Source organism: Channa argus, chromosome 4 (genome assembly GCF_033026475.1).
Source record: "Channa argus isolate prfri chromosome 4, Channa argus male v1.0, whole genome shotgun sequence".
Lineage (NCBI taxonomy): Eukaryota > Metazoa > Chordata > Actinopteri > Anabantiformes > Channidae > Channa > Channa argus.
The window spans coordinates 24790664-24809174 of NC_090200.1; the positions used below are offsets into that span (position 1 = coordinate 24790664).

Consider the following 18511-nt stretch of genomic DNA (forward strand, 5'->3'; position numbering starts at 1 on the left):
AATTTCCAGTGACCACTTATTCTGTATCTCCAAATGCAGCTCTTTTTAGCGTGAGCATTCCCATGGAAACCCAGTATTTATGTGATGTAGTATTTGTGACTGGGCCTCACAATAGGTCTCAGGCCATGGATGAGTGAGTGCAGAGGCATCTCATGACACCTGGTGAGGACCCTTTCAACAGTTCAGTTTGGCCACAGCCATTGGCCCAGAACCACCCCTGACACCCATTCAACACAATAGGCTGAATTTACTTCAGTATCACTAGCTATCAGCATGCAAACCAACTCCAGCCAACTCTATGTCATGATAGGAGGCCACTAGCAGGAATCACAGTTGGTAACTTCATCTTAATAATTAACAAAGCCTCCAGTTTCTCCAAAGTTTCTCCAGCTAACTAACCTTCTAAGCTAAATAATATACTAATTAGTATGTTAATCATGTGTTTCACTAACATACTGCCTGAGTGTCCATATCATCGGCCTTCAACTAAAGGATAAAAACATACACAATACTGCAACACATGGCTTATTTACACACATCAAAATACATGAACAAAATATGGTCTCCTCCCAAATAGTTCTCAACTCAAGTAAAAATAACATACTGTGACAATCTGGGAGAAGGTGGAGCCCTTGTATCATTACTTGGTATGAATGTGGTTGTTTTCCACTGACCGAAGTGTGAAGAGTTTTTTTAGGAAGTAGAACGTACCTAAAAAAAAGAGTAAACAAGGTAAAGGAAATGGAATTCTGTTTTCACACTGTCTCGATGAAAGAAGTGGAAGAGTCAGATCTTTCTGAGGAGCTGCATGATGGCAATGGTGGTGCTCTGGCCGAAGATAAAAGCTCCGCAGATCAGAGTCACCACTCCCCAAACTGTGAGGACAACCCTGAACAAACACAATTAATAAATTAACAAATTGAACATGTAAAGCAAATGATTCAAACAAGTTTGACCAAACAGACAATATATCAAAATAAGAAGTAATGAGTCAAAGAGTTATGGTTCATTTTATTCCAACAGTGCAAAAAATAAAGGGCCAAAATTTTTGAATGGATCTGCTGATATGGGATAGAAAGTAAAGTTAATGCTGTGGTTGGTGTTAGAGAAAAGATCAAGTATCAATAAATAAAGAAAGATATAGAGGGTTCAACCTCTGGCATATTAATGTGCTCAGTTATTTACAGCATAAGCAGAAGTGTGACCAAGGCAGATTCTGTGTGTAGAAATGTATAGACAATGTATAGAATCTTTGACTTCCAATCAGTTGAGATAACAACTTGATGTTAATAGATAATCTGAGGAGCAAGAATCAACCCAATACATATTGTAGACATCTGGCCAAATGTTGGAAACATATTTTAATCTGATCTAAAGCAATGGCCAGGCAAGGTCTTGGAATGACAGGAGGACATCACCTTCATCAGGTGAAAGTAAATTTACTTAAGACACTTCATTCAAAAGGCTAGTCAGAAAAAAAATGGAAATGGAAATAAACATACTGATAAACCCCTATTTAGGCAGTCCAACTTATATTACTAACCAAATCCTTATTTGTCTCTTGATTATTTCTAAGATGTGTATTTATATTACATTAGCATTTAAATTAAGTTTATATTCCCACCTGGTCTTCCAGGACACTGGCTCAGATCTCATGGCAAACACCAGACAGAGTCCTGTTCAAACACAAACATGGGGCTTAAGGGTTGCAACACATGTGACAGAATTATAATCTATAACCAGAGTGTTACCTGGGAAGATAAAGATGAAAAAGGCACTGATGCCTCCGATGACACTGATGACTTTGCTGATGTCAGGCACAAAGATGGCGATGAGCAATGTTACTGTAACCCACATGACTGTCAGAGCATAGCGGCTGCGGCTTTCAAACTCCGCTGTCACTACCCCATAACGGCTCCGCCTCCAACTCAGCAGGGGTTCCTGGACCACTGATCTGATAGGCAGAAATGGGTGTGTTTGTATTCGATGTGTTTTGTAAATTAAACATTGCAGCAAAGTATTTAGTCTTTCATATCAGTTAAAGAATTTTGCATTCACAGGTGAGATTAACTGTAAATAATAGCTTACATTATATATAAGGAGGGAAACTAAATCCAGATCTCCTTGACTGATTTAACTGAAACAGCAAACCCATTTAAAAGGTGTTTTACAAGACTCTATTCCCTGACCTGCCCAGCAGCAGGGTGATGGGATAAATGGTGATTATGGAAACTCCAAACAGCAGCCTAGCGATGACCATTAGAATGTCATCGCTGGTGTATGACATCAAAATGTCGGCCTTTACGTCCTTTCCAAATGTCAGGTACCCATAGACCCCTGCAACAGAGAAAGAGGGGTGATGTTTCTTCATCTTTAACCAGCAACAGCTATAATGCAGCCAAATGTTAAATCTGGCATTTTCAGTATGTGGAGGACATAGTAATAAAAGGCTCTACTGGAAGGTTGCACCTGGCTTGATTGCTAGTATCTGTTTGTTTGAATTCATTGTAGCATAATGACTCCTTGTGTGAATTATATGCACAACTTCCTGTTATTGATTTTCCCAAATGGGAAGAGAATGAGCCACAGGCTAACCTCATTTTGTTAAATAAAACATGTGGGGGACCAGTTTGTTACACCTGCTACCAATGGATGGGATGGACATGAAAATTTGGCCTTGACTAACAGAAAGTAGCATATTTAACTACTTTATTGACTTTGTTACTACAGACAATGAAGTTGTAAACAATCTGAGGAGCTTCATGTTTTAAGGTTGAGACTGAAGGAGAAAATGTGGTCAACAAAAGTATTATTAGCTCACAGCTCACAGCAATCTGTGGCACAAACCGCCTTTTGAACCGCACTGAAATAGGAAAGCTAACAGGCTTTTGGGACAAACACTAGTGTGTTGTAATCCCCCTACATATGAAATCAAACTCTGTGTCCTTCTGGTACTGTTGTCATTTTAAGGACTTGATGTCTTCTCTATGAAAGTTATCATAGCACAACCACAAAAGTCCCATTTTCCCTCATCTGTTTCTGTCAAAGAGCACACACAACATTTTACATTCACTGCTTAAGTTTATGTTTAGTTTCAGACACATTCCTTTCTATTTGTCATCCCCTGATGGGTGATAGAAACTGTACCATTGACATGAACAATCCCTCTTTGTTTTCAGTGCATGTTTGACGCTGATTCAGCCACTTGTTAGCAATCGCCTGCTTTAAAGACGGATGAAACCTTAAAAAAAGTGATTGTTTTTCTAAGTTCTGACTAACACACCATCATAAGCACATTCTCACCATGATGAGTCATGGTCTCACCATCATGGTTTAGCTACGATGTAGACTATGTTCACTATTTTAGTTTTTAATATATTTTAAGGGTAATATTGTACATTAATCAAATTTCACAACTATATATTAGTTGTCATGACATTTCACTCAGAAGCATAATGTCAACTTCTTGAAATTAGAAAAAATATAGGAATCATAAAGGTTATTAAGATAAATCATAAATCCATGACTGTATGTATGCAATCTACATGTGCCAATCTACATACTGTAGACGATCTTAAGATATTTAAATAGATAAGTCAAATGTACTAACCATTTTTCTATTCCATAAATGACTAAAAACCTTAGGGAAAAAGGCAAAAGTGATCCAGTCATTCCCTCTGAAGAAAAGACCTCCCTGTATCAAAACCACTTAAACACACACGCTTTAATTTAGGTTTCACTGTGAGAGGAGAGAGGAAGCAGAACCTTTTCAGACCTGTGAGGGAGTAGATGACAAGACAGAAGATCATTGAGACCACAGAGATGAAGACCCAGTGAGAGAGCCGCTGGTTCTCCATACTGCTGTAGATGGCAATGGATGCCTCATGGCACTAAAAACACAGACACACAGACACACACACACACACATAAGATAGTAAACTTAAAATTAAAAATCAGTGCAAAAAGTGAAGGTTATTATTTGATTACTCCTGTAACTGGCTTAAATTATTAGCTCCTTCTCTGATTTAAGGTGATATCCACTTTGATTTTAGGGTGGAAATTCAAGATTCAGACAAGATAAACTAAGGGAAAAGACACGGCATCCAACATGGAGAGAACGTTCCCGGTGCAGGATGGAAATCCAAATCTCTGCTGGTGCGATGAGCTATGATTAAATAGGGGATTAAATGAAAAGGTTAGGAGTTCTGAGCAACACAATGAAGCAAGTTAAACCATCCCAGCGGTCAGGATACAGGCTCTTGTCCCCACTTAATCCCAGCTGCAATCGTTCATTGTTAAATCTCACTTCTTTATTCCCTTTCACTCCTCTCAGGATCTTATCAGCTTATTTTCTAACCTCCACGCTGCAATCACTCACCCTGAGGGATCGTGTCTTAGCGTGTGTTTGGGGGAAGGACATCCTTCAATCCTTGCACACTTTCTCCTTTTATTGGATCCTGCCAGCTTCTTTCGTTGGTTGCCTTGGCAACTTAGGAAGATACACATCAGTCTATCCTGCTTCAGATTGACAGAATGATCTTTTTCCCACACTCTATCAGACTATGAAATATGTAAAGCTCCCTCCGCTGAGCTCCTGTGGAGTATAACAGCTTCAGGCTGCGCCAGTCAGCTGACCTTCACATTACACTTAAACGCACTAACCTAAGGAAAATGTTCAGGTTCTAAAGATGAGAAAACAGAGTATCACTTTAATACCTGCCATTAGAAAAAAAGTGTGTGCTATAGCATTTAATTAACCAAAGTTATAATAGATCAACAGCTTTTGGCTTGTCCCTTCAGGGGTCGCCACAGGAGAACATGTTCCTCACGTTGATTTGGCATGTGTGTTAATGCCGGATGTCCTTCCAGCCACAACCCTCCCATTTTTTTATCCAGGCATGGGACCGGCACCAAGGTTGCCCTTAGTGGCTGGGTGGGGCAACACCTGATGGGGTGGGATTTGAACCCGCTGCCTTCTGTACCAGCCACCAGGACCCCTCACTCTCCTAAAAACTCTAATGAAATCTCAGGATGTATTAGGTTTCATTTTATTTGCCCAGGTTTTTAGATATGAGATTTTTGCCTCCATCCCAGTAAAATATGTTATTACTAACTTTATTTTGAAAATGTAGCCGTTATTTTTCTTTCCTGATTCAGGTTCCTACTTACGCTGGAAAATCCACCAATGTCACTGTAACCTCAAAGAAAAGTACATTGAGAATGGGTGTACCATGGAGCACTTTTTGGGTATAGAAGTTAAAACTTCTGTCAATAAATGATGCCTTGGACGTCTAAATGTCCTAAAGAAATCATCACGAGGTGATGGATAAATCTGGAGAAAATAAATAGAGGGAATAGAGGTGACACCTCCAATTTTTTATTTACAAATGCATATTTCTTAATTAAAACAGAGCATCGTTTGTTGGTTAAATGTGACTATTTGTCACCTGTATAGTCTATGTATAAGAAAAGAAAGGATTTTAGCCTACATGATGATTGTAATGTGAAGCCCTAACTTATATGATGAGATTGTAGCTCTAGATAACAAACATAAACGTATTCTGTACTGTCCTGTGCTTGTAACTAGGCTGTAATTTCAAGCTGTCAGAAGTGTACTTTTGACCCAGCATGTGGAGGCTAATGTACAATGGCGCAATTTGTAATTAAAGTAAGATCACGTCAGGGTAGTACATTTATTAACCGAAACTTCCACATCCTCAAGCATCCTCAACAGAGATTTAGTGAAAAACATTCATCATCACACAATGAGGATAAAAGAAAAAAGATGCATCATCCCAGAGCTCCACAAACACATCAACACATCAGATGTGAGACGAAAGTTCAAATTTGTTGAACTTTGACCTGAATCCTTAGTGACCTTTCTAAGCTCAGCCAGTGGCTAAAGGAAACTTCAAGTACCTCAATTAAAAGAATGTCTGACATTTTGGGAAACACCTAATTGCTTCCTTGCTGAGATGTGTAGCCTGCCAGTGCTCTCAAGTCTGTACTCTACATGGGAAACTAGCATCTGCAGAAAAAGATCTGCTTAGCATGAGGACAGCAAACTCGGAAAAACAGGTAGCCTGAGTCTGTCCAGAGGTAACAAAATCCTGCTACCAGCACAAATAAAGATCACTATTTAACTCCTTGTGTTTTCTTTGACCTGTACTAAGATGAAACTCAGTAACTAATGTTTTTTTTTAGTTATGTTCAATTTAACTTTGTCAATTCTGTTTTATTTATATAGCGTCAATTCACAACAAAATCTCCTCAAGACAATTTACATAATAAAGTCAAGACTGTGCAGATTTATTGAGAAAATCCAACAATACACCTTGAGCAAGGACTAGATGTCTGAGGGGAGAAGAAATGTCCTGATCAGGTTTTTTAGACCTGTGTGTATGTGATACAGAATGCAATCCAATACTTACATTTTCGGAAATGCTAAATAAATTTACATTTGAGCTGTAAAGAGGGAAGATGTCGAAATCTCTCACACTGTTGGGAGTTTCTGAGACTAGTAAACCGCTCAGCCTACTTAAAGTAGTGCACTACAGAGGTGTTACAGAGTGTTGCTACTTTACTCCATAAACAATCTTCAGCTAAATACTAAGCCCATTCTAATTTTAATTTTTCACCTATAAACTGAGAAATTGTAACATTTAAAAATTCATGGTAGAGCTGCTGTATTGAATGGTATTACAGTTTACGGGCGTACCTAATAAAGTGGCCAGTGAGTGTATTTATCTTGTTTATGTGTTATAATTTTATTTTATGGTACATGAAAGTTTATTTCACAATGAAAGACAATTAATTCAGTCTTGATTGTCTGACAAAATGCAAATTAATTATTTTCCATTTAATTAGGACAAAATCAATGCATACAATAAAAACAAATACCACTCATAAGTGTAATAACTACCTCTCCAGCATTACCAAAGCATGGTGTTGCAAACACATGAACCTCAAATGGTCATCAATGAATACATTTCAAACTGTACTCACTTGGAAACCAAAGCAGATGACGGGAACGACGCTGAACATCGAGGCCCAGGAGCCGTTCCTTCAAAGAGACAGGAGGACACGCACAACAGAGTCATTTTCTGAAGTTCATAAATGTCGCAACACAGAGGACAAATAGACTATTGTTAGGGATCCATTCATAATGCCGTGACATTTAGTGCCACTTTGCCACAGAGTTCAGCTGTCAATCACAGCCGCACAGCTGAGAGGAGCAAAAGAGGTAAGTCAGTGAGGCAGACGGTGTCACAACTGTGTCACAGAGGTTTAAGATGAGGACAGAGCAGGTTTGATCTATTTTGTCTGTTCTGCCCGAATTCAGAATAGATTTCCTGAAGCCTTGTTGATGACCATGTTTGCTGGAAGCAGGATCATAACATGGAAGTAATCTGGTGTTAAAGGAAATTTTCATAGAACTTACATAGGCTGTTAAACATTTACTTTCTATACGGTAAAATGTAAAAGTACAACTGAAAATCATAGACACATCTAAGAAACTCTGCTTCCAATAATATAAAACTGAGAAAAGCACCAAATAATTAAGTTTGGATCATGAAATTATCATTTTTAAATTCTTATTTGTGTCTCTTTTTCAGTTTATCCTATTAACTCGGGGACACCACAGCAGATTATGTGGTCTGCACGTTGATTCAGCACTGGATGCGCTTCCTATTGCAACCCATCCAAAATTTATACTGGGCTTGTGACATGTGCTCAGATGTGTGTTGGCCTGCATGACCTCAATTTTGAATTTTTATAGTTATTAATGTTGTACAGTTATTAAGTGTCAATTCACTAATGATTCAGCCAACTAAAAATCAACAAACCATACTGAACTTGTCTGATAAGAGTGAACCTGGAGGCAGTTAGCTTAGCTTAACATAAGGGCAGGTAATGGAGCAAAAAGGCTGTCTCTATCTGCCTCAGTTTTCTCAAATTTTCTGTACAGAAGTAGGTGGTAGCAAATGATTTCAAAATGCCAAAAAGTAAGACAACTTGATCTAAAAACAGCGATGCTAAGTATATGATTATTATTAATTATTAACACTATTGTGGAACCACTTTGTCTGCAGTTCACTATCCACTATGACCAGAGCAAGCCGAATTTTTGGATTCTTTGGTCTCAACATTTGTCCCCCTCCTACACTCACACAATCTGACACATACCCAGTGCTGTAGAGAGGGGCGATGGGAACCCGAACAGCAGGTGTGGTGTGGTATCTTATGATGATGGCTATAGTCAAGTAGGTTGCAGCCAGAGTACCCAGAACACTGAGAGAACAGAAAACACCAAGATTAACTAAACCCTGTGCATTGGACATTTTGGAAAGCAAAGTATGTAGCACCAAAGGAAACTTTGTGGAGTATTCAAAATCAAAAGGTGCCCAATAAATGTGATGCCATTCTGCACATTAAATTGTATTATACTGTATTTTTGTGCATTAAGCATGTCAACATTTATTATGGGACTCCTGACCTGATGTATTTCTGAATGCTGATCTCTTTGGGGATGGACAGCGGTAGGATAAGGAAAGTGCAGAGGAGCACCACCGCAAAGTGCTGGTCTGTGTAGAAGTGGTATGGCATCTCTGACTCCGGCAAACCCGTCACCAACTCATACAGGGAGCCACACACTGAGACAACACATAGACATATGAAATGCAAGCACATAAGTCAATATTCACTGGACGATTTTAGTTTGCATTATCAATTTATGGGAGTGGCCTAACATCAGTCGTCATTTCATTAAAAACTAAACCATACTCTTCATCCAAGAGGAGAAAAAAAACAAGCAAGGTCAGAGGATCCCGTCTAACATAGGAAGATGGGAGATTGTAACCAACTACATTTTAATTAAGAGAGATAGATAATTGTGTGGAGCCACAACAACATAATGCCAAGTGTCGCAAACATTTATGGATTCCACTAAGGGTGATTACAGAAATATCTCATATGGGTTATTTGCAAAAATGAATATCAATGTTGATGCTAAGAAACATATAAGTAAAAAGCACAACATTTATTGTCCAACTTACACTTCTCTAGCTGGTCGTTCACTATGACCAGAAAGGCCACAGCGATCATGAAAAGGTTGAAGACAAAGCAGATCTCACACAGCTGACCAATTGCTGGACCGCACACCTCCTTTACCACTGCCTGGTAGGTGCACTGGCCACTGATGGACGAGGAATAGCCTAGGATGATCAAACCACTGATCAGGAACACCAAGGAGATCTGAGTGGATGAAGATTGAGATACAGATGAGGCAAAGGGTATTAATCTGTATTCACATGCTGAGGGTTAATCCCAGTGTTTTCTGTAATGTCTGTTTATACATCTGTGCAGATGCATTTTTAAGTTTTCGTTTCCTTACATGAACACACTGAATTGCTATTAAAGTTCGATATCAGTTTGATAGCATGCAGCTCTTAAAGGCTACAAATGCTAGTGTGTGCTCTGGATGCTGCAGGATTAAGATACAAATAGACAAGGAAAATTAACCACATAAACCCAGCACTATGAACTAATATTCTGATAAGAAGCAGTGAGCTACTTTCCTCTGATGAGAGAAAAGTTTCTTCAGTAAAAATAAGAAAAGCACCTACACAGCCTAAAAAGTGAGAAGAGACCAACAGTGTGAAGAGGAAGCAACCTTCAGGTTTATCGATCCCAGCTGAACAGCTATTAGGTCCAAGTTTGGAATTAGTCATTGAATGACATCAATTATGCAAATAAAATGAAGGTGGAAAACACCTGGGAGTGACTTTGGACAGTGTGAAAAAAGTTTAGACACATAAGTCTGATTCAATTAAATGTTTCTCTCCAGTATCCAGCAAAGGGAGTTTATAGGTGCTAAACCATGCCAGAGCTCTTTTACAATGCAAAACAAGCTGCAGCTTTCTTCTGGCATCAGAAGAGATGATACTTCAGCACTATATTTTATATTGCTTTTATTGATGATATTAATTATATAACCCTCATATAAGTATGAATATTGATTTAATAAGCAGTGCAGGGCATCATCTCATCTCAAGATGTAGAGGTAGAGTTTTAGAGAAGGGAGCTGTGTGACCCAGCTCTCTCAAAATTTTAATTTAATCCTTTTCTTTGTCAGGAAATCTATCGTTTTTCTGTCATACGTTTACAAAGTCCAAGAGATGCATTAAATAATTAAATGTTTGAGCATCAATATTTGTAGTCACAGTAGGTTAAAAGCATGTGTTGTCAAAGTAACCATAATGACACGAACTTTTTAGACTGGTTGCTAATCTGCCAGCTTGTTTTGGTGATTTCCTGCCCCCTAGTGGTATAAAATAACCAATGCAGCTTTAAATAAAATAGGACTGTTGGGTCATGTTTTCATTTTAAGAAAATCAGGTGTTTTCATTTTACATTCAACTTTGGAATGAGACAGGCCATGGTAACATGTTGCTTTCCACTCAAACAGCCTGCAAGAAGCCACCAACAACCACTGAAGCATGTGGAAAGGGTACATAGAGTATTACAGACAACAACAGGAGGGATGCAGAATACCCTTGTATCCATCCTTTCTGATGTTCTGAATACTTTCCTCGCTTTGAGTCATCCAACTCTTCCCACAGCACCAGGTCCACACCCCCTCCAGGTGAGCTGCCCTTCAGTGTGTCTATAGTGGATGTGAGGAGGTCAGTTGGAGAGGATTATTCCACATAAAGCAGAAGGTTCAGACAACATCCCAGGATAGTTTCTAAGAGAGTGGCTCAGAGATCACTGAGGGGCTGACAGAAATTTTCAACACTTTTCTGTCCCAAGCTAAGCTGTTTGTTTCAAGAAGCCCACTATTGTCCTGGTGCCTAAAAACAGAGCAGTGAAAAGCATGAATGGCTGGTGTTGGCACACATAAAGGACCCACACCTGTATGCCTACAGGAAGACCTACTGTAGTCTGTCCTATGCAGTGTCAGCTGTCATCGAGCAGTGGTTATGATGTCAGGCTGCTCCTTCTGCTCCTTCTGCTCCTTCTGGACTTTAGTTCTACATTTCTTGTCATCATTCCACATTTGTCAATAAACTGCTTCTGTTGCACCTGAAACCATCTCTCTGCTATTGCATGTTGGACTTTTTGACAAACAGGCCACAGTCTGTTAACATCCATAGTATCTCATCCTCCACCATCTTACTCAACTCCAGCTCCCTACAAGGGTATGTCCTGAGCCCCTTCCTGTAAACGATACTCGCAAACACAGCTAGAATAATTAGGAGGGCTCACCTGGTCTCAGTCCTTTGGTGCTGACTGTCATTTACTGGTGTGTGTGGTAGAGAGCATCCTGAGATATCATCGTCTAATATGGTAACTGATATAGATATATAATATGGACACCACCCACCCAGAGCACAATCTTTTCACTCCGCTCCCCCCAGGTAGAAGACTGTTTAGCCTTAGAGCTTGGACAACAAGGCTGAGGTGCAGCTTCTTCCCTGGGACTGTAAGACTAATGAACGTAGTGAACTGCTTGCCCTACGCTCTTTCACTGAGTGATGCTCTGTAAGTGGTTTGATCTGTAGGGCTTTACAAAGGTAGAAGAATTTTAAAAAGCAGCGTGAACAGGCTCCTATGTCCCCTCACCCACAAGGGGCACAGCCACAAAAAAAACAATAACTTGGGAACTTAGTACACATGACTGAAACAGAGAGGGCTCAATCAAGCTGAGCGGGAAAGTGATGAAGAGCTAAGGTTTTAAAGTGCAATAAGAGTTTAGGGTCGGGCAAAGTTGAAAAAGATTGTTAGTGATTACACCCCATATGTGGGCAACAGGAGAAAAGTCAGACTGCTAAGGGCTAAAGTCAATCTAAAAGATGCTGAGATCAGTCATCTGCTGTCTGCTGGAACAGACAACAATCTCCTCAATGCAGTGGAGCCTCTCAGATCAGCTGCAGCTCCCCCACAGCAAACTTCCATTATAAATATATTTAAAAGTTAAACTCTACTTTTGATAAATGACAGTTTTGCGGCACCTTTTCTTATTATCTCATATTTCTAAATATTAATAATAATATTGAAATAAGAAACACCCACCAGCTCCACAGTGACTGCGCTGCGGATGCCCCCGGCTCTCTCGAAGGCCCAGGGGAAGTTGAGGAGCCCGGCGCCCAGGGCGGATTTTAGCATGATGAAAATGGCCCCCATTGAGCCAAGCCGAGGCCCGGAGACCACATCCAGCGAGGGTTTGGCTGAGGCTGAGGCCAACAGGCTGATGCTCTCTCTGGCTAGCTCCTCCATGCGTCAACCGACGGGAACACACACACATAAACAGGCATACACATATACACACAGGCTACATACGAACATACACTAAGCCCAGGAGCCAGATTAGCGCTTAACTACTCTACTGTTCACAGTGCTATGTGGGTAGGAGGCCACTCACAGAGAAAGGTGAGGAGCATGGAGGGTGGAGGGTGGAGGGTGGAGGGAGGAGGGAGGAAGGAGGAAGAAGGAAGGACAAGGGATGGTGGTTCTGATGGAAGGGGGCTGCTGCCTGGACATAAATGGACGCCCTCAGTTTTTCCGTGAAATGTTTTCATGGCAGTTGTGCTAATGCTCTAATAATTTATTATCCATGATTAAACTTTATTATCTTCTGCCATTAGAATTCTTCAGTATTATCTTTGCACACTAGTTTCTGTGTTGTGGTCTTTCAGAAGATCTTTTTAATTGTCATTGTTTGGCTACTCTACAAATACAGCAGACATTAAAAACCATAAAAAGTGAAGATTAAAAAATCTCTATTGATTTACATTAGAAGAAGACATTATAAAAAATGTTTTACATAAATGCTACAGTACAATTACATACAAAATTGACTTTACATTATAACCTGATCATTGATATGTTACGCAGTATGTATGAGTGATTATGAGTATTTACATTACTGTGTTACTGTTCATCCGTATCTTTAAAGTTATGGCTTTTCTGACCTGTTTTTAAAATGCATTATTGATGCTAATTCTGTCTTTATCCTTAATTATACAACTAAGAACACACACCTTGAGCCTACACCTGGAGAGGATGTCAGCATTACTCTTGTAGCAGGAAGCTTTAGACAGGATTTAGACGCACACTGATTAACCTCAGCATGAACTAAACATCACACTAACAGGAACTCTGTATATGTGTGTTCACCTTATAAATATCACTGAAACAGGTGCAAAACAAACACGTGCTGTTTTATATCTGAAAGCTGTTTCAGTAGAGCACATTTGACAGCTGTGATCCAAAGGAGGTTACATCTGGATTTACAGGTGCGGCCTGTAATACAATGCCTGGATTTAATTAAACTGCAAACATATAGTATTATCTTTGGGTCACACCATAAGGTTATGTTATAGTCAGCATTATTCCAAGTGTATTTATACTACAACCCATTAAACACATTCACTGTACTCAGGGGATCTTCCTTTCAGTGTATGACTTTAGAAACCTGTTAGCTGTATCAGTGATGATTTGATAGAGTTACTTTAAAAGGGGTAAATCTTTAAGCATTCACTTATTTTTAGTTATGCATTTTGAATTAATATTAGTAGATCTGTTTTTCCATTATGTATGTATCTGTACAAAAAAAGCCAAATTAAATCAACCATCATTCAATGTTCTAAAAAAACAAAAGGTGAAAATTTCCAAGGGGGTAATTATTTCTATTTCGATTACATAACACAGCAAAGAGCAGCAAAGATGATGTAAGACGTAAGATGTAAGTCATAATCAACTAAACCAACTCATAATCAACTAAACCATCTTATCTTAGAGTGAGACTCAAGATCAGATTCATCTCTGATGAAACAAATCTGACTGTGCCCCAGGCTTTAAAAAAGAAGGGGTATGAATCTTAGCTCTGTGACATGGGGCAGAATAATAAGGAGTAGGTCAGATGAGGAAATGTTTTGCACATGCATTACTCATTTCTAACAGGTCTTACCTCGGAGGACAGGATGGGGGATGGATCTGCAGCACAGTGTCCTATCCATCAGTGTTTTCTGTTTTGCCAGGACAGTTATGACAATTTACTATAGTTAAGGCTAAATGGAAATGAAACTGCTGCTCGCGCATTTCATCCTTCTGTCCCCCTCATCATTTTCTTTCGACTTAAAAACTTTGTATTGTGACATCAACACAAAGAGTATGTGTGTGTATGAGTCATCTGCTGTTTGTCCTGGAAAGAGACATTAACATGAGACAGAAATATTCTGAAAAGCTGATAAGTATGGTAGTCGTACAGGCCCATCAATGTGTAAACTTAATCCACAAAATTGATTTGTTGGCTAAAAAAGTTTGAAAACCTTTTATTTGATTTAGAAGAAAAAGCATAAACACCACCTTATTTCACTCGTGAAATTGGGTTTCTGACTTTTAATTTCATGCATGAAAATGAAAAAGTTACAGAAATCAATTTCCTGCAGCACAGTCACAAAGTAAAAGATTGTACCCTGTAGGTTAAAGCCAGCTCTCTGATGGAAACGAAGGGCACACAGTGAAACAGGAAGTAATTTGCTCATTTGGATTCAAGCCTTCTATTTACAATTTAAAGAAACACAGAGTAAAGGAAATTAATCTCCTAAATTCGCTTTGAATATTAGTGAGCCACCACCAGGATTAGATATGAATATAAAGAATAAAAGGAATGATGATGGATGATGTTGGACTGTTAAGGTTTTGCACGCGGAATATTTGCCCATTCTAGCTGGATATCAGATTTTAGCTTTAACAGTTTGTGTGAACCATTGTCTGACTCTCCTCTTCATGATGCTCCTTACATTTTCACTAAGAGACAGACCTGGAGTAAAGGTGGGCCAGTCAAGCACATGCATTGCGTCTGTAAAGGCACGCTTTAGAGCCCAAGTCTTTTCCTGCTAAAATATTCACTGATTTACCAGGAAAAGATGTTACAACAATGGCAGCATGTGTCTCTCAGGAAAATACACCTTCACCTATACTGTATGTAAGTCACACTGAGATTTCCTGTGATTTGTTTCCATTTAACCTGCTTACTCAGTCGTATTTTACCTCTGTCACAACTTCTGTGTTGCAGGCATCAAATTATAAATTTGGATTCTATTTGATTATTTCTACTATTTTAGAAAATGTCCTAAAAATTTTGGAAGTGGGGTTTAGTTGACATTTTTTGTGAAATTTCTTAATAAGAGTATACAGGACGGGCATTGTAGTAACTCTGATGAGTTTTAATTAGTGCAGTGCTTTGGTTAATGACCAAAAATTAAAATCTAAAACTAAAGACATTTGAATGAAATACAGACAAACCTCAACTTGTGATCGTGCCAAGGTCATGTCACCATTAGTATGTTTTTTTTTTTTCTAAATTTAACAATGATTTTTGACTGATGTAGGGCATCTGTATTTGCTCTGTTTCAGGGACTTTCATATCAGTACGCTGATGTAAGAGTGATGTAAAAGTGTGAAAAATCTGACTTCTGCAGTAGTAATTAGTGTTTCTTCACAAGAAGACTATTTATAAGTGGAAAAATACGAATTAATGTAAATTCGGCCTATATTAACATAACAGATTAAACTGAGATGGTGAATATGAAGATCATCAGTTTCATTGTGAGCCATGGTAATGTGCTGACAGTAGGATTTAGCACAAAGCTCCCAGAAAAGGAAAATGATTGTCTGCGCCTGGTTTTTCAACATTGGAATCTTATTTGAGTCCAAGTCATGTGAACTCAAATCTCATGACACCTAAACATTTGTTCACTTAATCACTAAGGCTTTCCCAAAAGTCATGAAAGGAGGGGGTGTGGAGGAGAACCGATGAAAGGAGAAAAAGAAGGGGGGTGGGGTGGGGGCATGAACAGGTGAGACATGAGCGGAAGCAGGAGTGTAGATGTTAGACAGAAGTGGTTACGGAGAGGTACAGGCTGGTAGGACCTAAGGAACTAAAAATTCTGAGAGGTGGTGAGCTTCTCAGCTCAACTCAGAGCCGCCCCGGTGTCTCTTTCAGCTGCCCATCTAGGATGTGAATGGTCCGTCTGATTGGCCCGACAGGAAGTCCTGGCCTCTGGGAACTGTGCAGGGAAGGAGGGCATGTGACCTTCACTCACCACCAGCTTTCCTAAATCTTGTTAGCGCAGCTAGCTTTCTTCACAGTCATTTCCCAGTTTCCCAAGGATCTAAGTGAGATTAGTTCTCCAGTGGGGCCATCATCCAAGAGGACAGGTGACAGATTCACAGGCTGATCTGGCCTATTAGGCTTGGATAAAGGCCCAAAGCTGAGACCCCCGAGCACACCAGCGCACATCACCTCTGATGAAATCAACCTGCATCACTGAATTCAGCCCAGAAATGGAATTAGTCCATTCACTATGTTATTATGCGAGACAAAGGAATGCAATTATTCCCTCTCAACAATCTGCCAAGGAGAAAATGCATTTCACAACCTGAGGAGTGAAAAAGAACTAGCTTGTGTCCGGTTTAACCTTCACTTTTTTCAGCATTTTACACTGAAGTGCTGGTGGTGACTGCAGCCAAAGGCTTTGGCAGGTTTCCCACTGCTTTGAGATGCCAACAGTGCAGCGCTGAGCAACTACATCTGACTGCTGGTGCTGACTAACCAATTTCCAGTTGTTTCTTCATTTCAACTAGATATAAATAATTCAGTTTAATTATGACTACATATCCTAGTCCTAGGACATAAAACACATATTGTACACATATTTTTGCACATCATTAAACCTCTGCCTTCTATCCATGATTGCACTTGCCTACAATTGAAATTTTCTAAATAATGATAGTGAAATAGCTCCAAGTGTTGTGTGTTTATGATGTAACTACTAATATGCTGTACAGACATTTCCTGGTTTTCTATAGATGTTAGTCATAAAATGTGTCACAAATATCAACCAAACACAACACTTTCTTCTGAGCTTCAGCTTGCAGACAGCCACATTGACATTATCCTGGAGGACACGTGTCCAACTCCGGGCCTGCTGCAGCCCTTCTTATTTTCCAACCAGCATTGCACAGACCTCATCTTTCAGCTTCTGATTGAGTGAACACACCTGATCCAGGTAATCAGCAGTGGGTCATGCAAGGGTAGATGGAAAACAAGCAGGGAGTTTGACACTCCTGCAACACGTTGATAAACTTTGGAATTCATTTTGGTCCAGGTCCAAAGGCAGCAAAGCAGCCCCAAATGATGATGCTCCCTCTGTACTGTACTTCCCTGTTGGAATGATGTTTTCTTGACAGTATGCTGATCTCTTTCTACAGTTTACTACATGTAATGCTAGTGTTTTTCACAAACAGTTATACTTTGGATCATCTGTCTACAAAACATTTTCCCAGTAGCATTTTGGAGTTTTAAGGTGGACTTGGACAAACTTTGGCATTTTTGCAGAATGTTTTGCATGTGGTTGACTCGTGAACAGAGATGCTAACCAACTCCAATGTGTCTTAACCCTTTAGCGGTTAATCCAGGGGTCTTTTTTAATTTACAAACATTCTGCCTTGTGCATTTGGGGTGATCATGGCTGGGTCATATAGTGATTAACCATAATACCAAATCATCCATGTCTAACTCTGGACTGATGAATAGCTAAAGTGAGATGACTCTGTAAACCTTCTCCAGCTACATGCAAATCAACAACTCTTGATCATAGGATTCTTTTTTGTGTGACACATGTCTCATATAAGATGAGGCTCCTGTGAATAGCACACAGGCACAGTTTGAGTGTTTTTATATGTGGTTCTAAACCACAACCTACATTCTCAATTCATAGATTGAACTGCAGTTTTGTTAACGCCTGACTCCAGTTGATGGTTAGTGACATCAGGAGCTTTGTGTTGCCGTTACTTTCTACCCCATCACTTCAGTACAGACATGAAAGATCGCAAATGTGTTTTATTGGCTTAGAAATATTTTGTTTGTTGATATTTGTGACTTTAGTGAAGATCAGATCACATTTCATGCCCAACTGACACACACAAAAAAAAAAAAACAGGAAAATGCAAACAGTGCCATTACGTTTGCTTTATGGCTTTAAGTTGGGAGTTGTGCTCGTGTTCATAGGTACTGACTCAACTTTCTGAAATCACTGAAAAAACACATGGATTTCCATCCAGGGTGGAAACAATTGTTTCCAGAAGGAAAAAGAATACATGAGGCACCCTCGTAAGCTTGATCTGTTTTTTACGAACCCTTAAAAACAAGTTTTACTGAGCCCTGCAGTCAGCATATCACTTGAAACAGCAAACTTGAAATAGATGTGGTCTAGCCTTGAGGTTAGAGCCTTTGTATAAAATTTGTTTTAATTTTTGTTTCAAAGTCACAGGACTGAGTTCAGACTAAACATTCAAAAACAAGCCTACCAAAAATAGAGCTAAAAGACCCTTTTTGGTAAAACTGCTGTCATAGCATTATTTTTATCCTATTAGAAATGTGGTTATGACTACTGTATAAATGTTTGAATGATGCTACATACATGTTTTGTAAGGTCATAGT

The 18511-nt window shown here is 39.3% G+C and overlaps 1 protein-coding gene across 1 annotated transcript; it reads right to left on the reverse strand.

Annotated features, from left to right (window-relative positions):
- Window positions 1-786: 786 nt before the first annotated feature.
- Window positions 787-12279, reverse strand: slc38a8a (solute carrier family 38 member 8a). The gene is made up of 10 exons (XM_067502712.1): window positions 12076-12279; window positions 9057-9255; window positions 8498-8654; window positions 8188-8292; window positions 7006-7063; window positions 3776-3890; window positions 2190-2337; window positions 1752-1954; window positions 1625-1676; window positions 787-889 (listed from the first exon to the last, which is right to left on the reverse strand). The coding sequence occupies exons 1-10, from the start codon at window positions 12277-12279 to the stop codon at window positions 787-789; spliced, it is 1344 nt and encodes a 447-aa protein (XP_067358813.1).
- Window positions 12280-18511: the final 6232 nt, after the last annotated feature.